The 27,137-nt window shown below is 35.3% G+C and overlaps 1 protein-coding gene across 2 annotated transcripts in view; it reads right to left on the bottom strand.

The window, feature by feature from the left end:
• Positions 1–27,137, bottom strand: part of LOC127882073 (thymidine kinase 2, mitochondrial-like) — a 66,665-nt gene that overhangs the window by 36,369 nt on the left and 3,159 nt on the right. Inside the window, exons 2-4 of one of the 2 annotated variants that reach the window (XM_052430498.1) lie at positions 24,057–24,109; positions 4,541–4,615; positions 1,698–1,751 (exon numbers count right to left, since the gene is read on the bottom strand). In XM_052430498.1, the coding sequence (XP_052286458.1) occupies positions 1,698–1,751; positions 4,541–4,615; positions 24,057–24,109 (182 nt within the window). The remainder of the gene's footprint in view (positions 1–1,697; positions 1,752–4,540; positions 4,616–24,056; positions 24,110–27,137) is intronic. The other variant, XM_052430499.1, reaches the window with a different exon arrangement.

The following is a 27,137-nucleotide window of genomic DNA, read 5'->3' as shown; positions in this document are numbered from 1 at the left end:
GTAGTCATTGTTATTGTTCGCGTCTTTTTCTAAAATGTGCGCCATGTTGTTTACAATAGCTGTGACTACGATCTGTGTAAATCAAACGCTTCAAGGGCATGTTCAAAATGCGGAGTCAGCGGGCCCAGTATTGAAAATCCGTAGCGTTCTGACTCTTCCTCGACTTTCAGAATCTTAAGATAACATGATTCGGAAGTGCCATGCTTTGAACGATCGATACACTAAAGAAAGAAAATAAGAAAGAAAATAAACATCTTTTGGATAATTATGAACTTATTTGCAAAGGAAATCTGTCCCTAATTCCAAAAAAGGTACGGACCCATAAATCGCCGTATTTTAAACGTGAAAGTTAAACATCTACAAGTGGAAGCGCTTGCTTGACCTGGATATTAACGGATTATTTATTTAGCCCTTTTGAACCGCTTCTACATTTTTCAAAACGATATCTATATCAAAATAATTATGTAATGTATTTATATCTGTGCTAATATAATAATATTTAAAAAACCGGTGCGGCAACGCCGTACCGCGGTGCGATTTTTTTCACGACATGCACCGCGATATACCGGTATACCGGTGAATTGTGACAGCCCTACTTATAATAGAACAAGAAAACCAACTTGTCACAAAATATGCCCACAAACAGGTCTCAGTAACATTTATCTGTGATGGATGTATTAATGTTGTGTAGAAATGTCAGACTGAAACTCGACAATGCCATGAAATCAGCTCTTCAACATTAAACAATTTAATCTCATATAATTATAATAATTGTGCACATCTCAAATCTTGCTAGTAGGTAAGCTCACACCAAATATCAGCACAATACCTACATCCAAAGAGTATTTGGGCACAGTCTTACTCAGAGGGGTTAATAACGTGACGATCAAGATGGCATTGTCCATGCTGAAAACAGGTCTTTATCGATATTTTTTACCCTTTTTAATTTGTTTTTTATTTTTTAATCACTTCGATCACTTTTCAGAAATTTCATTGAGAAACTGATCAGCTTTAATTAAGTATTAGTATTCGCTTTATACCTCAACTTTACTTGCTTCAAATTTTTTAGCAGGAGCTGTAATTTTGTGATCCCGCCCGCAAGTTACTGTGATGAAACTTTAGTTAATTGAAGATGAGCACAGCACAAACTAGAGCTTTGTCACAGACGTGACGTATACCCCAACGTACTGCATTGACACAGACTATATTGCATGCTGTCTTCACAAACAAGACAATCTAATTTATGGCAATTTTTAAGAATTATTATGCCATGATCATTGATGGCCATTGTTTACCTTTGAACTCAAAGTGTGACCTTGACCTTGGAGATATCAACATAATTCTTTCGTGCAACACACCGTCCAATGACAGTGAACAAATAATTTTAAAATCTCACAATGAACAACATAGTTAAGGCACGGACAAGCTAATTTATGGCCATAGTTTACCTTTGATCTCAAAGTGTGACCTTGACCTTTGAGATATCGATGTAATTCTTTCGCGCGACACACCGTCCAAAGATGGTGAACAAATGTGCCAAATGATTTTAAAATCTCATCAATGAACAACATTGTTATTGCCCGGACAAGATTTCGGGACAGACAGACAGACCAACAAAGTGACTCCTATATAGCCCCCATTACCAATGGTAATGGGGGTGTAATTATTCATGGGAAATTACTATTTTCTTCATATACCAATGTGTTGTAACCCTTTACATCTTTCCACTTGAATACTGGTTCTGGTATGACCTGGAAAAAAGTGAGCATCCATCAACATGCAAGTCTTTGGCAAACTTCCTTACTTCAGAGAAAAACGAAAAGCAGCCACTCCAAATCACATAATTACTGGTGAAAATAAACATCATTCTATTGTGGCAGGTTTGAAATTGAGTGTAATTCAAGAACATATAAGTATGCTATGTATCAGAATATAATTATCTTTACCTTCTAAATACAGTAAAGTACTAGCTTATTACAGTACAGGCACCATGTACTTAAACAAACGCCACTCGCCGCCGTGTTCATCTCACTGTGTTCGCTTACCAATATGAACCCCGCGATGGGTGTTCAGATCAAATGTTGCATGGGCCGTTTGCCATAAGGCGAACACCGCGGACCCATAATATCTACCACGGTGTTCATCGTGTTCGCTAAAAATAGAATAATTGAACATAAACCTATTGTATTGATCCTTTTCATTTAAAAGTGATAATGAATAATGTTTTTCACACCCATGCCCATGACAGTGTTTTCTGTCTTTTTAAACGCAGCGTATAAAAGAAAACAGTGTTCGCACCTAGCTGTAGGATACCGTACCTGGAGGAGTGTTAATTGCGTGTTTGATTATGAAATTAACAGTTTGAAGCCACGGAGAACTCATAACTGATTGTAGTAATCGTATTATCCCGAGTCTCTGGATTCCCCGATACATACGTGTCAACTGTCTCAATCGCATACTTGCAACTTCTCCCATCTTTATCCATTACTCGATAACCCCATATAAACCCAATTTCCAATTTAGAGTGGTCGAGAATCTCATAAACACGCTCGCAATTTTCGAAAGTATCAAATGAATTTCGGACTATGATTCTATTTAAAGATTTGATGAAATAAGCGCCCAATCAGGACAGTTGTATTGCACTATGCGTAAATCAACTGACAGGGTTTGCACGCGTCGTGTAAACCTATATTCGGTTACAACTTTTACGTGAAATAAATAAATTTATTTGTCCTGATAAAAAGCGCGCGAAAATTGGCGTGGGTGTATTTATTTGTAAATAAAAATTTTGTAGCGAGTACAACATTGAGATCATTTAATTTTCATTAAAAGTTTCGTTGTGAATTTCAACTAAAGTACCGGGGTATATTGCGAATTATTTGGCATTGACATTTCCTCTTAATACAAGAAACCGTCGGAGACGGGTGATGCTTCCCAAAGTTTTTTTTGTCACAATATTGCACTATATATTCAGATAAAAGGAAACGTCTTGAGGGGCATAACTTTGGATAAAATAATACGATGGATGGTTTAGCAACTTAAAAATTTCAAAGGGCCATAACTCTCTAAATAAATCATCTAACAAGAACCCACTAATAACATGCACATCTCCTCAAGGTAGTAAAGCTTCCCATAAAGCTTCATTGTATAAGTCAGTAGTTGGGGAGAAATAGCCCAGACAAGAATTGCACTATATGTACAGTTTATAGAAAATTTCAAAGGGCCATAACTCTGAAAAATAATCCCACCAGAACCAGCTGATAATATGCACATCTCCTCTTGGTAGTGATGCTTCCCATACAGTTTAATTGAATTCTGGTCATTAATTGATGAAAAATAGCCCAGACAAGAATTGCACTACATGTACAGTTAATGGAAAATTTCAAAGGGCCATAACTCTGTGAAAAATCATCCGACCAGAACCCGCTGATAATATGCACATCTCTTGGTAGTTAAGCTTCCCATAAATTTTCATTGAATTCCGGTCATTTGTTGCTGAGAAATAGCCCGGACAAAAATTGTGAATGGACGGACAGACAGACGAAGCGATGACTATATGCTCCCCCCAAAAGTTTTTGGGGGAGCATAAAAATATAATTTAAACACGCTTGATCGTAACCATTACACTGTTTCAGTTCCTTCATTATTGAAATAATTATTGTATTGTATACAGACTGCTCACAAGTGCCATAACATACTGGTGCAGTACGTTAATTCCGACAGTATTTAAAGTCGGAAATAAATGATTTAATACTCACTTGGCTTCTTTGAAACTTGATATTTCTTGTTAAAAAGGGCAATTGCATTGATTAACACCATAAGAGTTAATGAATAAGTATTGACCATCTAAACGCTTTATTTACGTTTCCGACTTTACCTACTGTACGACTTTACGTACGCATACATGTGCACTTACATTTAATATCAACATGTAGTATATATGATTTTCTTTTGTACATTAACATTTAAAACGCGTGGCTGACAATCGCTGACAGGTGTTTACAGTGGCTGCGCAGCATCGCGGTGATAACGGGTGTTCCCGTAAACGAAAGCGTGCAATTGCGGCGAATTTGGGTGTTCGCCGAACAGCGCCGTCAGTAGCGTGTCCGTCCCCAGCAAAATGTCACCCATTGGGAAAAGTGAACACCGCGGACAGGCATTTTTGTTTAAGTACACAGTGCATGTACTGTATAATGCAGGAACAGTAATAAAAATACGTCTTCTCAACGGAAGCTGACAGACAACAAATGTTTTTCATAAAAAAGTTTACCATAATGAATATGGGTTTATTTTATTCAATTGAGATAGCTGCTCTTCATGAGTAACCATAAAATGTCTGCCATTAAAAGTATGGCTTGTTACATGTAGTAATTATATACACTTAATGTATTCTTAAACTCAAAAGTCATCATAGTTTCAACAAAAATATTATTTTGTTTTCACTATGAAGAAAGAGGTATTGCACCAAGTATTTGACGTGCAGTTCATATATGTAGTTGATGGTACCTTGAATCCCATTACTTAAATAAGTAAAATTCACCTCAACTTCTTTTTGTTTGCGAAAATATTCCAGACAAGTTGACTTGCCACTGCCAATGTTACCTTCTACTGCTACCTAAAAGTAGAAACACAGCACTAGGTTAATCAATGGATAAACATATGCAACAAATACATATTTCCAAATACACATTAAGACTTTCTTTCTGTGTTTTTGTACTTTTTGTTATAACAAGAGATGTGTTTGTCAGAAACACAATACCCCCTATTGCGCCACTTTGAAGCCATATATTTAACCTTTGACCTTGAAGGATGACCTTGACCTTTCACCACTCAAAATGGGCAGCTCCATGAGATACACATGCATGCCATGTATCAAGTTGCTATCTTCAATATTGCAAAAGTTATCGCAAAACTTTAACCAGGGTTAAAGTTTTAGGTTAAAGTTTTGGGACAGAATGACAGACAGACAGACAGGCCAAAAACAATATACCCCTGATCATTCGATCCGGGGTCATAAAAACAATTAAATCAGCCAATTTATATCAACTTCACTATCAAATTTAGTAAATTTCAAATTGAAACAAGAGCGCCGCATGACGGAGCAATATACGCCCCATTCGTGTGCCATTGGAGATGATACACTGATGATTGATGTATTTGTTTTGGAAATAAGCAAAAAAAACAACAACAACTTATATAACTGATATATTCATATATATGCATTGATATCAATAAGTGTACACTTAGTCTCATTTGTTCTCTAAAACACAATATTTAAATCATAATTGTTTAGACCTACATAGGTATAGAATGGCAGTATTTCCTGTACTGATATTACTTATCTTGAAATTAGTTCCCTAAAAACTGAAATAAATATTTGGTTTGAATGTTTAAATACTGTTTGCTTTTACATTTTATATCAGCATGAATACCAAGGCTGTCTGTAATTCACCTTTATAAGATGCTTATAGCAGTTTTTATTGCTATCAAGTTCGATAAGTGTTCAGCGGATGATAAATGTAAATGAGGTGTCTTTAAGGGAGATCTAAAGAACGCAGAGTGGGGATCAAACCAGTGATAGATGCAACTACTGACCAAGTTTGGTGAAGATAAGATTTATACAATTTGAATTAGAGTCCGGACAAAGTAAAATGCACTAATTGACCCTATGACCTAGTTTTTGACCCAGCATGACCCATATTCGGACTTGACCTAGATATCAACTAGATGCAACTACTGACCAAGTTTGGTGAAGATCGGATGAATACAATTTGAATTAGAGTCCGGACAAAGTGGCGCCGTTGAAAATGCACTAATTGACCCTATGACCTAGTTTTTGACCCGGCATGACCCATATTCGAACTTGGCCTATATATCAACTAGATGCAACTGCTGACCAAGTTTGGTGAAGATCGGATGAATACAATTTGAAATAGAGTCCGGACAAAGTGGCCCCTTTGAAAATGCACTTATTGACCCTATGACCTAGTTTTTGACCCGGCATGACCCATATTCGAACTTGGCCTAGATATCAACTAGATGCAACTGCTGACCAAGTTTGGTGAAGATCGGATGAATACAATTTGAATTAGAGTCCGGACAAAGTGATGCCTTCCGCCCGCCGCCCGCCTGCCGCCCGCCCGCCCGCCAAGGGGTTTCACATAATACGTCCCGTATTTTATACGGGCGTATAAAAATTAGTTATTTGTCATTCCTAGTAAATGATTTTTAATACATATGGGTTAGTTTTCCAATTCTACAGAGACTACTACACGTCACATTTATTTATTGTACCATCTTTATAATAATAAAAACGTCTGGGCATGATGCAAGTCACATCAGGGTATGTTTATTTAAAATGCTTGAAATTGTAAAATATGTGCCAACAAATAGGTCTTAATTAGTGACAGTTTCTTTGTGCATCTGTATATTCATATGATAATAGAAACCCATGTTTGTTTTTACAGAATACTACACTATATTCTGTTGCAGACTGAAAGGGCAGTTGTAGACACACCAAAATAATATGTATGTTTCCTGTCAAATGTTGAAAAAAAATCGGTTGGCATGTAGGTTTTTTAGATCTTTATTTTTTAATTAATTTTTAACCGAAATTAAAAGCTTTCAATGTTCTCACGCTACAAAGGTTATTTACAAAAATCAAACATATGCACGCTTTTTATGCAAATGGCGTAACAATCTACATGCCGCTTAATTTTTGCATGCTTTTTATCACGACAAAGGATCAACACGAAATACCTGAGCTTTGTTTATTTGAAGCTTGAATTTGATAACCTCAAGTTAACATTAACATTCAGAAGAGTTTGTTTGGATTACCCATTTAACTAGAAATGGCGCGGCCGCGGCTGACGCGTTATCTCCACGCCGCAGCTTTTGATCAAGGGGTCAGATAAAAATTCCAAATAGTGCACTTTCCCACATATGCTCATAGTTAACCATGTATATTAGTTTTAAGGTTCTAGTGCTAATAGTGCAGGAGGAGATAGTGACCAGGACGGACGGATGAATGGACAGACGCCGGAAATAACCACATAATCCACCCGCTTCAATTCGGAGCGTGGGAATAAAAATGGTCTTTTGAGAATGCAACTTAACATTTACAATTGTGTGAAATTTATTCAATAATAATTTGTTGAAATGCTTAAAGTGTGCAAATAAATGTTTTGACAATATTAAGCATGAAATTTTATCATGAAATAGTACATGTATGGACTGATTAGTGCAGTAGGTATAATAAACTCAACAGACTGCCACACAACTTTGAAACTATCTGTTGATAGTGAAAACAGGTTATTCACAAATAGCATATTCAGCCAAACAAATTAACGTTAATGATTATCACTCGCGCATTTATACAATTCTGACTTTAAAAATGATGATCATCAGTGTTTTAGATTGGATTGGCCCTTCGGTTTATGCCAAACAAAATTGAAATTGAACAAGGAAATTAATTTCAGTGTGTGGATTGGGCCGAAAAATAAAACCGTTTGTCACACAATTTGACCAGTACATTTCTGTAGCCATAAGTAAATTCTTTTGGACAATCAATTCTCTGAGTATTTTGTTTTGTCTACAATTCAGGCGCTGTAAGACCATAAACATACTTTCGAATCATACAGACTTTTGGAAAATTAATGTTCGAAATACTCTGCCTTTTATTGAATTCAGTTGTTTGTGTCACATGGTCGCCAGGCCTTGACGCTAACTTTTTTGACAGGATTCCCAGAGGGAACCCTACTTTCAACTTTTGGTGACCCTCACCCAAACTAGGGTTCCCTCCTGTTTCGACGCACAGCGTAAGGGCAAATAAGTACAAGAAGCATACTACACACCCGGAAACCCGATATGCTGTGAGAAGTTGGATGTGCTAGGAGAAGTTGCCGATAGATTTCGATGAATTACAGTAGGGTAAATAAATCCAGTTCTATAATTGTTTAAAGGCATTTTTGAATTAAAATATATTTTGGTGTATGCAAAGGAGGTATTACCATGTATGGTAAATTTTTGGTAATGATATATGCAAAATGTAAACATTTATTTTCATTGTGGTCCTTGATTGTTGGTGGCACGACATAGAGAGGCACTAGTAATAAATTAATACTAAATACTATGCTATTAATAATAAATACATGAAATATAATACTGAAATATAATACTGAGATTCAGATCAATGGACACAAATGTATCAATTATGATCGTCATATCACAGATAAATTTGGATGGATTAAAAAATTTAAGGTTACTACAACAAACAAAAATTTAAAAGTCACATTGAGTATGAATGTATTATTAATCCGAAATGATAAGACATTGGGAAAGGAAAATGTAAACATTAAATTTTAACAGCATAGCATAACATGTTAAATGTAAAGTCGAATTTTTCCACCAATGCAAATTTTTTAAGAAACCCTGGCGGATATGTTACTGGAACATTGGTTAATATAATTGTCGGAGCAAACACTTTTTCACTGGCATACCTTTAAAGAAATTTGTAAATAAAGTGCTAAATATGGGACAAATCCCTGCATTGTCGACTTCAAATAGCCATATTTCAATAAATCCTGAATATTAATAACCAGAATTTTTCTAACATACATTGTAATACCTCCTTTGCAAACACCAAAATATATTTTAGTTAAAAATGCATTTAAACAATTATAGAACTGGATTTACTTACCCTACCGAAATTCATCGAAATCTATTGGCAACTTCTCCTAGCACATCCAACTTCTCACAGCATATCGGGTTTCCGGGGGTGTACTAGTAACCATTTTTATTTCCAATATTCAATTCAGTTGCCCTTTAAAGTAGACCCATTAATAGCTTAAAAGCCTTGTTTTGTAAACTTTGGATATCATGTCTTTCATCAACATCATCATCATCTTTGTCATAATCATCTTCAGCATTATCATCTTTAGCAGTGAATACAATTCAAAATATTATAAACCACACCGTCTGTATCACCGCATATGATTTCGTCATTCTAAATTTTTTTACAAAGAACTTGAAAAAATAAAATATAATCAACGAAAACTAATGTATCTGAAAACGACAGTCCGAAAAATGTGCATATCGTTTGACTGCTGAAAATGAAAACCAGTAACCTAGCAAATATACAATTTGGTTGACATATTCCTTTACAATCGCATATTTTGTGGGTAAAAAACAATTTAATTATCACCTTTAAATTTCAAACGATAATCGGCAGAAAGGTGTTACATCATCAACATAGAATTAATTGTCTTATTATCATCCTTTAATTCATATCGATAGTCGGCAGAAAGGTGTAAAGTGATCAGCTTAGAAATAATTTATTTATTGTTACGCTTCTTTTCATTTGCTTATCTTTAAATACACGTTTGCCATCGGCCGCTATATTCTTGGCGGACGACAATATCAACTGTGTATTCCAAGTTTTCAGTGTCTGCGCATGAATGACCCAATATTATGTGTGAGCAAACTCAATTCTGATTGGCCAGCTACCATGTGCGCTTCAATAACAATAAGGCCAAGGGATGTCTCATGCTCTGGTGCAGACCGATTTTTGTTTATTGTTCAAATTGCGAACACATTCATTGAAACAAATAGAAAAATATTGAAAACCAGTCTGTATTTAAATGGTCAATCAAAACGAAGTGATTCTATCAATTTAGGGTTCCCGGAGGATCACCCAGCTTGAAAGAATTGGTGACCCTCGCCAAAATCTGGTGTCCTCGGGTTCCCGGGACACCGTTAGTGTCGAGGCCTGGTCGCTAGCTTAAGGAATAGTTTGCATTATTTTGGCTTTTGAAAGCTAAATTTTAAAGAGATTTCAGTGGGATACTAGTAGATCTTTACAGATATAACTCAGTGATTTTTTTTGCTAAAAATCACCGCTGATTTTTGGCTGCTTCTCAATCGCTAAAATTTACAAATTTTACCAAAAAGCTAACCAAAATTACCCAAGAAAAAAGCCCAATTTCGAAAAAAAAAATAAAGAAAGAAGTCCTTTATGACTTATGATTTTTTAACTCTAGATCTCAACTTTTTATTTTAATATCATACAAAATATAACTTTAATTGAGACCTTTTTGTCGATAAATAATTCCCAAATTTGCCACTTTTATCAATTAAAACATTCCCAATTTGACCAGACTCCTTTTCTCAAAATAGCTAGAAAACCCCCTGAACATGCACTTAAAAACAATTTTAATTCTGTTACTTATAATCATATCTATAATGCTTAATTTTTTCCAATATAATGGTTTATTGCACTATTTTTCCCAATGTCATGGTTTATCGCGCTAATTTTCCCTATTCAAATGGCAGGGGCTGTAACAAATAAAAGCAAAAAAATCACTGTAACTTTTTTTAATCACGAATTTAGTCGGAACTATATGATTATACCTTGCAATGCGCACCTGTCTCTTTCATCATTTTAACAAGATGGTCGACAATATGGAAAAGAAATTGTGACTCTGCAAAAATGACAAATAACAATCGATTTAAAAATGGACATCATAAAGTAAGAAAGGATTCATGAAATGCCACTGATAATCAACGATTCAATTTACTGAGTCTGACACAGCATAGGACTTAAATGGAAGAAATTGCAAGGTAAATATATTAATAGTTTAAGTTGCTCATGTTTAACTCATTGAGCTGGATCAGCTAACTGAATGTTTTAATTATTAAAAAAATAATGTGGGGGATTGACAGACATTTGGGAAAAATATATTCTTTTTGAGATTGAAAATTGGGCGAAATTTCTGCCCTGAGATTGATCAAGAATTTTGCTTCAATGAGTACCATGACTAACATATTTGAAAACAATGAGTCCCTGGGAAAATCTCAGTCTCAAACTTAACTGACAAGTCCTGGAGTGTTTCCCCTAGGACTGAGGACAAAAGCACAAAGACAAAGTTTCTAACTTTTAATCAAAAGTATTACCAGTGTTAACATTCACAAGACTTCATGTAGTTTATCCCTGACTAGCTAAAAAATTAACAAAACATCATAAATAAACAAGAGCACAGCATAGCGGGTTCCAATTCTCGGCTGTGGGTGCATTTTTTAATAAATTAAAGCTTGTCAGAAGAAAAGAGCCTATGTAAAAGTTTAATATTAGAGGTCACAGTGACTTTGACCTTTGACCTAGTGACCCAAAAAAGGTGTGGCATGTAGAAGTCATCAAGGTGCTGCTTCATATGAAGTTTCAAAGTTGTAGGTGGAAGCACTTTGATTTTAGAGCCAATGTGACAAAACCGTAACATTATGTTAAGGTTTTAGCATGACGCGGACGACTAGCTGGCTATGACAATTCCTCGGGTTTCTCTGTAAACAGCCAAGCTAAAAACACATTTTTGTTAAATTATCTACTCACTCAAAATTACCACACTACCCTTTGTTGTTTACAAAATGCCTCCACTGATCAATCGATTATTTCATTTTGGCATTTTTTTGGCTTTGTAATACCTACCACACTAAACGGTCCCTACAGTATACTCCTCAACAATAAAATCAAAGCAAAAAACAAAGAGACTGACAATTGCAACCAGGTGTATAATCATTGTGGATATTGATAATTATATGCATAGTAATCATTTAATGTGTACCTGGAAAAAACTTCCAAATATGTATGTGCTTATGTTGATGCAATGTAAACAAGCAAATTTTTTGAATTAATATCCCCTGCCAAATAAATTTTGTTTATGGATGGTTGTAGAACTATAAACAAGAAGGCCATGATGGCCCTGAATCGCTCACCTGACTAACCTTGCTACATCAACTTAAATTCTATCAGACCCATATACAATCCCAAGCCAGATTTCATTAATTAATACATTCTGACAAAATTTCATTAAGACATGATGAAAACTGTGACCTCTTTCATTTACACAAGGTTTTACTAGAATTGGCCCGGTGACCTAATTTTTTACCCCAGATGACCCATATACAATCCAAAATCAGATATTATTAAGATAAACATTCTGACCAAATTTCATAAACATCTGATGATCTCTCTGTGACCTCTATTGTCTACACAAGGTTTTTCTATTATTTGACCTAGTGACCTAGATTTTGACCACAGATGACCTAAATACAATCCCAACCCAGATTTCATCAAGATAAACATTCTGACCAAATTTCATAAAGATTGGATGAAAACTGTGACCTCTATTGTCTACACAAGGTTTTTCTATTATTTGACCTAGTGATCTAGATTTTGACCCCAATGACCCAAATACAATCCCAACCCAGATTTCATCAAGATAAACATTCTGACCAAATTTCATAAAGATCTGATGAAAACTGTGGTCTCTAGAAGACTGATTTCGCAGGAATTCGCGGCACCGACACAGATGATATTTTAGTGTAAATTATTATAAAAATTGTATTTATTGAGATATCTTCATGAAACTTGGTATGCATATGTTAAATGACACGCTCTTTTCATTTTTAAGGTCCAATTATCTCTATCTGCAAGTGCAAACATTTTTTTCCTATAAAAACCATGATGTCATTATTCGTTGTTGTTTTTTTTTAAGTTAATAACTGTATGTCGCGTTACTTTGATGTCATTCCCAAACTGCTTATGTCTATTTAAATTTTTACATAAAAGTTAACCTATTAAACATGTCAATATAAGTAAAATCATTAAACAAACAAACATGTGGTTGAACAGAATACATTTATTGCCAATACACACAAATAGACATAATACTTTGAGCACAAAATTGTAAAAATGTCCCTTAATTGTTTACATACAGGATGATTATCTATAATGAAAATAACGCTTTTTCCTTTTATAACAGAATAAATTCACAAACAAATATATATAAACATTAATAAAACTAAAATATAATTATATACAATTATTGAATATAAAAATCCTTTCACTTTCTTCTTTCCATTTTAATGTTTATTTCACCAGCATTTTTCACCCTTTTTTACAGTGTACTGTCATTTGCATCAGATGGATGTAAATGTCTCAACCATTCCATCAGTACTGTTATTGGAAGATTGTCTTTGTTAGCATAAGCTTTTAACTCAATAACAAGTCTGTTGGTCAGTTGTTCTGCCTTTATGGGCTGAATAGTCATTCAATACTTGCTACTTGCAAAGTTACCGTAGGTTTCCACGTATAGCGCGCAGTGTTTTACCTCCAAAATTCAAATTAAAAAGCTGGTGCGCGCTATACATTTATACAACGCTATCCTGGCTGCTAAATTGGTAAAAAATATGTTGTGTAATCGTAAATGATCAAAATGGCCACCATGTTTTTTTCCAGAAAACTACCACCCAATAATCGTACAGACTGAGGGGCCATTGTCGAAACAACAAGAAGTCGCTACTGGTAGAAATGAATACGGGAGAAGAAGTTTTGGTCAAAAATAAATTTGTTTGAATAAACTTGCGGACATTTCTTTGTTTGTGTTGTTACACTTCTTTATTGATGAATTCCGATGGGGATTGTTGTTGACATTCCGGAGAGCAGGCAAGGGTAGGTGCGAACGAGGTCTTTTTGCGGGTAACGGTAGATGTGAAAGGGGGTCATTTTGCACTTCGTAATTGGCAGATGTTATTGAGTAATATGTGCCACGACTTGTTAAGACGCTAATTGACATTTTTAGACACTAATTGACACTTGAGAACGTGAAGATATGCAATTGCATTTTGGGTGTACAAATATTGAACGTTCAACAGTGGTGTACCTCAACAACTGTATCCCTGTCTCCCATGCGACATTCAAATTTACCGGTAATGCCCATGCTTTCCCAGAGGAAAAATCACACGATGTACACTAATTCTTATTTTCTCACGTTTTTCACGAAATGCACGTGGACTGTTAACCTTATGCTAAAAAATTACAAAATTGTCAGAAAAGTATAGTGCTATGCAACCTATGCTTCTAATCATAATGACGCTTCCTTTTTTGAATGCTTAATTAAGTTTCCAATGCCCCGGATTATTGGATTGTGCAATAGTAAAATGGCGGCCATTTTCGATCCGATTTGGTGGTTTTAATGTCTTTAAATATTTTTGTCTCCATTTTTGCATTTAAAAAACAGCCTGCGCGCTATACACGGGAGCGCGCTATACGTGGAAACCTACGGTAAACCAATCTGTTGGCAGTAAGAGCCTGGGAAGTTTCCAGAGTCCATCTTCATATCCTCCCTTCAGACCAGACCATGGAAGTTTTGTGGGATTACAATACACCTGAAACATAATTAAGACACACATTACAATAAAATAACAAGAACAGTCTGCCATAAAAAAAATGTGCACAATTGAGAAATAATGAGAACCAAATATCTAAAGTAGTAAAGACCTAAATACTGTCCTCTGCACATTTAATATTGTACATATATATTGAAACAACTTAATCATAAAAATCCTTCATACTTAAATAACATGTATATAATTATTTGTTTCGTGCAAAATCAATCAGTTTACCAAAACTAATTGGTATATTATGGTTTAAAATCGCTGGTTGAAATGACGCGCATCCGAAATTATATACAGTACTGTAAACATAATTTGTTTAGAATTTAAATGTCCTTACAAACAGAAAATAACTAATTAGTGACAGAAAACACAGAAATATATTAGATGAATTGATTAACACCCACTGTAGTGTTTTTCTTTTGCTTAATATGGCTTTATTCTGTTAATATTTCGTTAATTTTTCGCTAAGCGAAGGAAATTCAAAATGGCGGCCATTCTATGTAGAAGATTTTGGGATTTTCGTAACCACTGAACTTTGAACAAAAATGCGCATTCTATGTAGAAGATTTTGGGATTTTCGTAACCACTGAACTTTGAACAAAAATGCGTTGGGGTAAACGTGAACAGATTTGGTCATGAAATATATCAAATTAAAGCTTAGAGTATGTACTTTTAAACGATATAACTTTTATTAATACATACCGATTAAGTTTCCGACAAATTCACACAGACTTTGGTCCATTCTAACACAATTGTTTACAAGCCGATTTTAACGAAAGTTGCATCATCATGAAGGGGAATTCCTCCTCTGATTGGTTTATTTCACTTCATAAATATTCATTAGGATTTACCTCACCGCAAAACATGTGGAAAATACCCACCGTCACCAAACCGTGTCCGCCATATTGCACTCTGGTTTGCATAGTAAAGGAATGACTAAACAAGAGCACCGCATAACGGGTGCCACGCTCGGCTACCGGTGCAGTTTTGAATAAATGAATGCTTGTCAGAATTATTTTTTTAAGGTCACAGTGACCTTGACCTTTGACCTAGTGACCCAAAAATGGGTGTGTAGAACTCATCAAGGTGCATCTACATATAAAGTTTCAAAGTTGTATGTGGAAGCAATTTGATTTAAGAGCCAATGTTCAAAACCTTAACAAAATGTTAAGGTTTTAGCACGCCGCAGACGGCGGACGACACGACGAGCTGTCAATGACAATACCTGGGTTTTCTCTGAAAACACCGAGCTAAAAATGATTAATTCATCAAATTTGTAAACTTTGACGTCAATGTGTGAACTTGACAGTCTTGATCTTAGCCCATAGGATTATGGGTGTTGAATGTGAAGCACCACTAGATGATTGAGAACAGCTATGGCAAGTTTCATGGCTCTGGCTCATGTGTTAATGGAGATAAAGCTGTAAGTTTATATTATATTGCTTTTTTTTTCAAGATACAAAGGGCCATAACTCCGTTATTAACAGATTGTATACAATGTCATTTGGCTTGCATCATCCTCTTAGCCATATAAATGCTCATACAAAGTTTCAATGAAATCTGCCAAAGCACATCCAAGATATAGCTCAAAGTTCTAAGCATATATAAACAAGGGCTGTTTGTAAAACATGCATGCCCCCATATGGGCTGTCAGTTGTAGATGCAGCCATTGTGTGAATACTTTTTTGCCACTGTGACCTTTGACCTAGTGATTTGAAAATCAATAGGGGTCATCTGCCAGTCATGATAAATGTACCTATAAAGTTTCATGATCCTAGGCCTAAGTATTCTTGAGTTATCACCCCGAAACCATTTTACTGTTTCGAGTCACTGTGACCTTGACCTTTGACCTAGTGACAGGAAAATAAACAGGGGTCATCTGCAAGTAATGATTAATATACCTATGAAGTTTCATGATCCTAAGTGTAAGCATTCTTGAGTTATCATCCGGAAACCATTTTACTATTTCGAGTCACTGTGACCTTGACTTTTGACCTAGTGACCTGAAAATCAGTAGGGGTCATCTGCCAGTCATGATCAATTTGCCAATAAAGTTTCATCATCCTAGGCCTAATTATTCTTGAGTTATCATCCGGAAACCATTTTTCTGTTTCGAGTCACTGTGACCTTGACCTTTGACCTAGTGACAGGAAAATAAACAGGGGTCATCTGCAAGTAATGATTAATATACCTATGAAGTTTCATGATCCTAAGTGTAAGCATTCTTGAGTTATCATCCGGAAACCATTTTACTATTTCGAGTCACTGTGACCTTGACTTTTGACCTAGTGACCTGAAAATCAGTAGGGGTCATCTGCCAGTCATGATCAATTTGCCAATAAAGTTTCATCATCCTAGGCCTAATTATTCTTGAGTTATCATCCGGAAACCATTTTTCTGTTTCGAGTCACTGTGACCTTGACCGTTGACCTAGTGACCTGAAAATCAATAGGGGTCATCTGCCAGTCATGATCAATGTTCCTATGAAGTTTCATGATCCTACATCTGCCAGTCATGATCAATGTACCTATGAAGTTTCATGATCCTAGGCGTAAGCATTCTTGAGTTATCATCCAGAAACCATTTTACTATTTCCAGTCACTGTGACCTTGACCTTTGAACTAGTGACCTGAAAATCAATAGGGGTCATCTGCCAGTCAAGATCAATGTACCTATGAAGTTTCATGATCCTAGGCGTAAGCATTTTTGAGTTATCATCCGGAAACCATTTTACTGTTTCGAGTCACAGTGACCTTGACCTTTGACCTAGTGACCTGAAATTCAATTGGGTTAATCTGCCAGTCATGATCAATGTACCTATGAAGTTTCATGATCCTAGGCGTAAGCATTCTTGAGTTATCACCCGGAAACCATTTTACTGTTACGAGTCACTGTGACCTTGACCTTTGACCTAGTGACCTGAAAATCAATAGGGGTCATCTGCCAGTCATAATCAATGTACGTATGAAGTTTCATGATCCTATGCCTAAGCGCTCTTGAGTTATCATCCGGAAACCATTTTAGTGTTACGAGTCACAGTGACCTTGACCTTTGACCTAGTGACCTGAAAATCAATAGAGGTCATCTGCCAGTCATGATCAATGTACCTATGGAGTTTCATATCCTAGGCCTAAGCGTTCTTGAGTTATCATCCGGAAACCATCTGGTGGACGGACCGACCAAAATGTGCAAAACAATATACCCCCTCTTCTTCCAAGGGGGGCATAAAAAAGCTTTTTTTTCAAGATACAAAGGGCTATAACTCCGTTATTAAATAACAGATGGTGTACAATGCCATTTGGTGTGCATAATCATGTTATCCATATATATACTCATACCAATTTTTTATAAAATCCCCCAAACACGCCGGGTATGCGGATACTTTGATAACAGATGGAACTTCGATACCAGATAACAACAAAAGCCAAGCGCAAGAGTTGAGTTCTTCAGCTTTTTTGCATTAATGTTCTGTTCATTTGGTTTTCAGACACGTAATATTGTTTGGTTGATTAATGGTATAGTACTACGTATTGCAGGAGCAAGTAATTTGTGAGAAAAAAAACCAGTGGATTATAAAAAAAAAGAGATAAAATTCCATCAATAATCATCATGAATTCTATGATCAGTATGTATTTCAACAAAATAACAAGGGCTGTTTTTAAAACATGCATGCCCCCCATATGGGCTGTCAGTTGTAGTGGCAGCCATTGTGTGAATACGTTTCTTGTCACTGTGACCTTGACCTTTAACCTAGTGACCTGAAAATTAATAGGGATCATTTGCCAGTCATGATCAATGTTCCTATGAAATTTCATGATCCTAGGCGTAAGCATTCTTGAGTTATCATCCGGAAACCATTTTACTGTTTCGAGTCACTGTGACCTTGACCTTTGACCTAGTGACCTGCAAATCAATAGGGGTCATCTGGCAGTCATTATCAATGTACCTATGAAGTTTCATGATCCTAGGCCTAAGCATTCTTGAGTTATCATCCAGAAACCATTTTACTATTTCGAGTCACTGTGACCTTGACCTTTGACCTAGTGACCTGAAAATCATTAGGGTCATCTGCCAGTCATGAGCAATTTAACTATAGATGAAGTTTCATGATCCCAGGCCTAAGTGTTCTTGAGTTATCATCCGGAAACCATCTGGTGGACGGACCGACCAATGGACAGACGGACCGACCGACATGTGCAAAACAATATACCCCCTCTTTCTTCGAAGGGGGGCATACAAATATTTGGAAATAAATAAAGAATATGCCAACTAATCGAAATAAAAGACCAACATGTCCATTAATGTTACATGTTAAAATTTAGTTAACTAACGTATTTGAGGAAATTCAAATGTTTTAAGAGTTGGATGCCAAATTTTCATGGACACTTCGTTTACCAATCATCTCGAAGACAGTGACACTTTGATTCCAGATACATCTAACTCGACACTTTTTACCAGATATAACACACTCTATTTAGTGAATCAGAAATGCAGAATTCGCTGTGGAATACTGTTACAGTAGGCAGGCAATAAATCAGAGGACAGTGCGCTCGACTATTCGAGTGCTTGATAGTGTAACGTAAGCCAAAATGGGGAAATTGTTCAAATTATTCAATAAGGTCAGGTATATTTTCCACAATCTATTGAACATTTGTAAAGACATAAAACAAACTAATAAGATTTTATTTCAAGTTTGATAGCAATAGCTTGGGTGGGATTTTTGGACGTAATAAAAAAAAAAAATTTTTTTTTTTTCGTAACCATGTTTTAAAGAAAACAAGAGATGTGTTTGTCAGAAACACAATGCCCCCTACTGCGCCGCTTTGAAGCCATATATTTAACCTTTGACCTTGAAGGATGACCTTGACCTTTCACCACTCAAAATGTGCAGCTCCATGAGATACACATGCATGCCAAGTATCAAGTTGATATCTTCAATATTGCAAAAGTTATCGCAAAACTTTAACCAAGGTTAAAGTTTTAGGTTAAAGTTTTGATGACAGACAGACAGACAGGCCCAAAACAATATAGCCCCCATCATTCGATCCGGGGGCATAAAAATATTTGATTTGGGTTGAGTAGGGGGGGGGGGGTGAGTGAGAGGTATCAGGTTTTTTTTTGGCTCGATTTTATAGCCGAAATTCGGCTATGTTCCCAATCCCAAAAAGTATACTTTTTTCCCAAAATGTGGCAAAAAATTCCCAATTTCCAAAAAAAAAAAAAAATTTTTTTTTTTTTTTTTTTTTTTATTTTATTTAAAGAAGTGTCTAATTTATTTCAATTTTATTTCAATTACATCTAACAAAGTATTATATGATTTTGTTCTTTTAATTTGAATGATTATAAAGACTTATATCAAATTTAGTATTTCCCTAATCAGTGGACTTTTCGTTTGGAATTAAAAGGCTAATGAATTTATTTTCCCAATTTCATGAAAATGACGATAAAATTCCCAATTCCAAAGCCATGGGCTATCTTCCCAAAACGTGGAAAAGAAACCCTGGGTATAATGTGGGGTGTGGTCATTTATTAGACAATCTTTCAAAAATAAAAAAAGGAAAACATGTTTATTATTTTTTTGGTGGGGGGGGGGGGGGGGGGGGGGGGCAGGGATTCTGGGTTGGGGTGTGGGGTATTGTTTGAGTGGAATCCATTGTGGTATTTAGGTAAGTGTTGTTTTGTCAAAGTATTAATAAAATATGATCACAAATAAAGAAGTTATGGCAATGTAACTAAAGTAATATGCATATTATAAGTGAAAAAAGGGCCATTATTCTTACAAAATGCTTGATACAGTTGTCTGCTCTTGTTTGTAGATTGGGGTCATGTTGGTAAAGAAGTTTGCAAAATATGAAAGCAATATGTCAAGGGACAATGAAAATATTTGAGGTGGTACGCAAACTTTAACACAGATATATTGTATATCAATAATATGCATATTGTAAGTGAAAAAAGGGCCATAATTCTTACAAAATGCTTGATACAGTTGTCTGCTCTTGTTTATAGGTTGGGGTCATGTTGGTAAAGAAGTATGATAAAATATTAAAGCAATATATTGAGGGACAATGAAAATATTTAGGGTGGTACGCAAACTTTAACATTTGCACCCTAACGGGAACGGGAATGCTGATGCCGGGATGAGTAGGATAGCTCCACTATATATATTTCATATATAATAGTCGAGCTAAAAACAAATTGCCGAAACATGTTTTTATCCCTTTGGAATACAGGGCTTTTCATCAGATAATTGGGAAGATAACTGCTCATTTTTGGGAAGACGGTGTTTTAAAAAGTTTTGAAACAGTGTCTTTTCATTGTGAAGAAGTATTAAAAGACACATTGTGGTGCATTCTTAATCATATAAGAGCTCATTGCTTTCAATTTGGGAGATGCCCAATATGTATAAATAAAAAAAATAAAAAAAAAAATTTTTATTTTTTTTTTACAATTTGGGAAATTCCTCTATCAATTTTGAGAAAAAATTACCATATTTTGATTAGGAAGCCAAAGGGGCTGAATTTCGGCCCCTGTTACATAAGGGAGAAAAGCCCTGGAATATGATAATAAAAGAGAAAAGAAAGTGCTTCCTATAAATAGAGCTCAATATAAAGGGAGTTTTCCAATCTCTTTTAAATTTTTGTGGCTACACATAGTATCGTATTCATGATGCGATTCTAATGAGCACCAGTGAAAAAGAATTTTATGAGGTGTATTGGCCGCTTTAATACCCCTTGCTCCCCTTATCTAGAGTCCTGCTATAAGTTCAATTGAACACAGTCCTGTTGATCCACATGATCTGTTGTATTTTCAATTCTCTTAATCTCAATTTGCCACTTAAAAACAAGTTGATTACTGAGACAATTATTTTCAGTCGTTCCTTTAAATATATTAGATCTACTTCAGAATTAAGCATTTGAATCTTATTTGAAATTTGCACTTATAGTATTAATAATATAAATTTATAGTAATAAGATTTTTGAAAACAAACAACGCCATTGGTTATATTTTACATGTGTATGTTATTACGTTATGCATAGATTCCCAATGTGTTGAGCTTCACCATGCAAATTGATTCGTACTTCAAAATGTTTTGTAAGAATAGCCATAATAAACATAAATGCATTTCAGGTAGAAGATAAAACTTTGTTATCAGAGTGCCCAATTTGTAGAAAGTCTCTGTTATCCGAAGTGCCCTATATCGGGAAATCAAAGTATCCGAAACTTCATGAATCCCACCTATTAAAACATGCTCTATCTTCGTTTATATTTCATTGAATACTATCAAAATTTCAGTATTTGTAGCACAGTGATTACTCCAGTGATCATATTTTCCCGCAACATCAATCGGTATGGATATAAATGGGGAAAAAGTATCCAAAAATTAATGTCCAAAATCATGACAAATTACGTTAAAATATATACTATTGATTTTGCCATTCATGAAGGTGGTATAATAAATGTACAAGAAAAATTCCCTTAGGCATTTTTTTTTAAACAGAACGAGTTTTCTGAACTGGTTTTATCATTTGCCATTTTATTGTTGTTTCGTGTGGTGTTTTATCAGACTTTTTCATAAGTCTATGCCGATGTTTTAAATTGTTGTCAACTCGATAATAGCTTACAAACATGCACTGAACCAAACAAATGTCTGTGCGTAGATTGGCTACTGACAATAACACACCAAATAATTAAGAAATAATTCGTGTACATTATTCATAAAATCGCAAAATCCGGGCACTTGCGTCAGTTAGAGCTACGTGCCCATTGACTATGAAAACAAAAGCGCTGCCGCCATTTTGTTTGCATTGAGAAATAGAGCGTGATCGTTTATATTTTAAAGATTATATTAAGATTTTATTTCTCAACATGCTAACAAGTTGTTCTACTTTACTCGTGTTTGTTGTCAAATAACCCACGGACGATAGTTTAGATGCGTAGGGATTAAATCACGAGAGCGAAACATTTGAAACCACGCATCGAATTTTCTGGTCGTGAGTTATTCAACAACAAAGTATAAGTACACAAATTATATCGATTCTAACACGGTTTTACTAAAGATTTATACAATGTATATTATTTTCTGGTGTACTATTAAATGTGAAGTTCCGCCCATAAAAATAACTTTCGGCTGTTTTGTCGATCAGATCCGCGACTTTCATTCATAATTTTATTACCGGATTATTACGCTGGTGGAAAATGTATCCGCATGTTTTGTTTAGTTACAGCGCGTGCTATCAGACGCGTCTTTTCGGCTTCGTCGTTCACAAGTTTTTGATTCTTGGTCTGACGTGCAATAAACCGGTCCTGACCGGTTTAGAGACTGCAGCGAATGGTTTATCACACCTAATCGAGATAAGAATGTCATTAGGGTGTGTTAGCATGTATACTGCGTAATTGATTTCATAACATGGGATTTTTAGCAAACAGAATCGGACCGACTGTTTGGGATTTTCAATCGGTCTTTCATGACCCCAATCGGTCTAGGACCTACAAAACCGAAAAAATATGATCCCTGGATTACTCTACATGCTGGAATATCAAACATTTTCTTGCAATATTTCTTAGTAGTTTTATTTTGTTTAAATGTTTACTATTCACCCAGTTTATGCTGTTTTCCGACTGAATTTTCTATTTTGGGGGGAAAAATCTACCATTCTTCCATGATTTTTTTCTTTGCAAAAGAAAAGGATACACCATTTATAAACTCAACCATGCGTCTTGTCTAAAAAACTAATCTTTCTGATATAACTTAAAAAAAAAAAACTGATGAACTTACCTTTCGCGCATGACTTCTGTTGTTATCTGGTATTGAAGTGCCATCTGTTATCAAAGTATCCACATACCCTGCGTGCCCAAAGAACTTCCAAGATATGGCTTTGGACACAAAAGTGCCGGACAGACGGACGGAGAGAAAGACGGACAGCGCTAAAACAATAACCCTTCTGCCTATGGCGGGGGGTAACACATTTTTTCTTCAAATAAAGAGTGCTTATGTATTTGGTGTTGATCCTTTGTCCCAATAAAAAGCAATAAAAACTTATGCTGCACATGTACAACCTCATGTCATCCGAATGGAAAATGTAGGTATACATGTATTGGTTTTTGTATAAAAACTTTTAATGAAAAGAACTGTAAAATATTTTAATTTGATAAAAAATGTGTGGTTAATTTTATCAAAATTATATTGCAAATAATTTGGAATTGACATTTCTTCTAAATTAGTTTTATATGTTATTAGGGGTTTTTTTTGGCCCGATTTTATAGCCGAAATTCTGCAATGTTCCCAATCCCAAACAGTATACTTTTTTCCCAAAATGTGGCAAAAAATTCCTAATTTCAAAAAAAAAAAAAAAAATTTTTTTTATTTTTTTAGAAAGAAGTCTTATTTGTATTTTATCTCAATTTTTTTAATTCAATTACATCTAACAAAGTATTATATGATTTTTTTCTTTTAATTTGAATGATTATAAAGAGTTATATCAAATTTAGTATTTCCCTAATCAGTGGACTTTTCGTGTGAAAAAAGGCGAATGAATTTGTTTTCCCAATTTCATGAAAATGCCGATAAAATTCCCAATTCCAAAGCCATGGGCTATCTTCCCAAGAAGTGGAAAAAAAACCTGGTGATAATAGACAAGATTAATTGAAAGAATTTGCAACTCCAAAAATCCCTTTTTTGTTAGTAGGTACTTTTTCCCAAAATAGACAGAAAAGGGCCTGATTTATTTTATCTGAACCCTAATAACGAGTTTTAAACAGGAAAAATATTCTCACATAAAAACTGAAGTGAAGTTAGTTTTCTTAATACTAAAATGTTTGTTACTTACAGTATATGGTTTCTTTACTCTTGGTTGCCTTTTCTGTGTTGGCTGAACATTTTCTAAAACACAAAATACAAATTATATGACCAGAGAACTAAAGGCCTTAGCTTGCTCATCTGAGAGAGGCAAGGAAATGTTCTATTCTAGAGAGCTTTTACGATGTTTGTGTAACAATTTGAGATTTCACACAAGATATCATTCACATTGGATCAAATGTTCTCAGCAAGTTTCATGAGGATTGAACAAAAATGTCAATCAAAAAGGTTAACAAGGTTTCACTATATTCATATCAGGCAAACTGCTACGACCCCTAGAGGCAATTTTTAGTTGTTCGCTTGCGAACAACTGACGTTAATACATGTACCACGTGTTTCAAGCCAGATTTCTTAAACCTGATAACTGCTGCTGCAGAGAATGAGTTGTATAATTTTGTATAATTTATGCTAGAGGTTTGAGTTCTTCAACTATATTCATTCACAAATGTGAATATCATGTTAAATGGAATATTTTTGAATGGATTGTATATAGAAAGAATCAATAATGTTTTAATTATATGTGTCTCGGAAGAGAATGTTCATGATTGATAAAAATAGTCCACTATTTGCTGCGTCTAAATCATGTGGTATTAAAGCTCAGCCATTCATTCATAATCTGAGGCTATTAATAAATGCGGGAAAATAAAACTACTGCTGATCAACAAGGGATATGGAGAGTCCAATACACTATCACACGTCTGTTGTGTAACCTAGTTGATAGTGCTTGCTACTACAGCGGGGTTAAATTTTATATGTCTGGGAAACGTTCTTTTGTTCACAACAGGTAGCAGCGTTATCTCATGTATTCTCAATTGCAGAGGTGATAACAACGCAATAGTATAAGGTTAAGCTTGTTTATATTCACAGTTCTCAAATTTATAAAACGTTGGACACGAGTTCCCCAACAACAACATGTTTACTGTAGACAACAAAAATGCTTTATAAGCGCTAAAACAGAATATAAACAAGAGCACCGCCCTGCGGGTGCAGACCGCTCATCTATTTTCTTTTTAAAGGTGAAGGAACTCTCATTTTCAATCACAAAGGAGGGAGTGGTGGAGTGAAGAGGGGTGTATAGTGTGGGGGTGTGGGGAAGTGGGGGGGGGGGGAAGTGGGGATTCTTGGGTGCTATGGTTGGACGGTATTTCAAACATAAAATAATAAAAATAAATATTTGTGTTTTTTAACTGTTTCAAAAAAAATTAAAATTTGGGGGGTGGTGTGTATAGTGTGAGGGTGTGGTGGTAATTTGTGAGATGATCTTAAAAAAAATTGAGGGGGGGGGGGGATTCGGGTCGGGGGAGGGGGGGTGGATTCTTGGGTGCGATGGTTGGGCGGTATTTCAAACATAAAATAATAAAAATAAATATTCGTGTTTTTAACCGTTTCAAAAAAAAAAATTGGGGTTGGTGGGGTAGGGGGGTGTAGTGTGAGGGTGTGGTGGTCATTTGTGAGATGATCTTAAAAAAAAAAAATATATCGGGGGGGGGGGGGGGAGGGGGGGGGAGGGCACGGGGGATGGTTTGGGTGGAGTCTATTGTGGTATGTCAGGTAAGAGTAGTTTTGTCAAAGTATCAATCAAATCTAATCATAAGTAAAGAAGTTATGGCAATTTTAGCAAAATTTAATAATTGACCTTGAGAGTCAAGGTCATTCAAAGGTCAAGGTAAAATTCAACTTGCCAGGTACAGTAACCTCATGATAGCATGAAAGTATTTGAAGTTTGAAAGCAATAGCCTTGATACTTAAGTAAAGTGGATTGAAACACAAAATTTAACCATATATTCAAAGTTACTAAGTCAAAAAAGGGCCATAATTCCGTAAAAATGACAACCAGAGTTATGCAACTTGTCCTTTTACTGTACCCTTATGATAGTTTCCGAGTGTTCCAAGTATGAAAGCAATATCTATGATACTTTAGGGGTAAAGTGGACCAAAGCACAAAACTTCACCAAATTTTAAATTTTCTAAGTACATGTATAAAGGGCCCATAATTCCGTCCAAATGCCAGTCAGAGTTACATAACTTTGCGTGCACAGTCAACTTATGATAGTAAATAAGTGTTGCAAGTATTAAAGCAATAGCTTTGATACTGTAGGAATAAAGTGGACCTAAACACAAAACTTAACCAAATTTTCAATTTTCTAAGTATAAAAAGGACACATAATTCTGTCAAAATGCCAGTCAGAGTTACATTACATTGTACTTTGCCTGCACAGTCCCCTTATGATAGTTAGTAAGTGTACCAAGTTTGAATGCAATAGCATTGATACTTTCTGAGAAAAGTGGACCTAAAGGCAAAACTTAACCAAAATTTTCAATTTTCTAAGTATAAAAAGGGCACATAATTCTGTCAAAATGCACGCCAGAGTTATCTAAGTTTGCCTGCCCAGTCCCCTCATGATAGTAAGTAAGTGTACCAAGTTTGAATGCAATAGCATTGATACTTTCTGAGAAAAGTGGACCTTAACGCAAAACTTAACCGGACGCCGACGCTAACGCCGACGCAGACGCCAAGGTGATGACAATAGCTCATATTTTTTTTTCAAAAAATAGATGAGCTAAAAACTATGAAATACAACAAGAAATATCTTTTAAAAAGATATTTGGCCCAAATTCTGACTTCAAAATAAAATTTGAAATTTACGTTTCTTAATAATTTAATTGTAAACAAAAGTTTAACTATTGTGTTTTTTACACTTGTAAGTCGCATATTCACCAGTCACCACATGTGTGTATTATAGTCAAACCACACATTAGTGTACATAGATAAAAATTATACTACAGGAGTGCACATCATACATGTATGTGTCCTCACATGGCTTATTATGAGTTTATTTCTTCACCATCGAAATATATTGTATGTTAATATTAGATTAACACTCAGTTTTCTTTAGACACATTCAAATCACACTTTCATAGCGGCATCATGCGAAAATGAGTCTTATGGAGTTTCGGCAAGCGTAGCTCAAGCCCAACCTGTGCATTTGCGCAGTCTGGTCTGAGGCGATGCTGTCCGCTTTAAAATCACTCAAGGTGTTATGGTCTCATT

The sequence above is a fragment of the Dreissena polymorpha genome, chromosome 5 (genome assembly GCF_020536995.1).
Source record: "Dreissena polymorpha isolate Duluth1 chromosome 5, UMN_Dpol_1.0, whole genome shotgun sequence".
Classification (NCBI taxonomy): Eukaryota; Metazoa; Mollusca; class Bivalvia; order Myida; family Dreissenidae; genus Dreissena; species Dreissena polymorpha.
The sequence above is the reverse complement of the archived record's forward strand: the minus strand, read 5'-3'. Positions and strand labels throughout refer to the sequence as shown.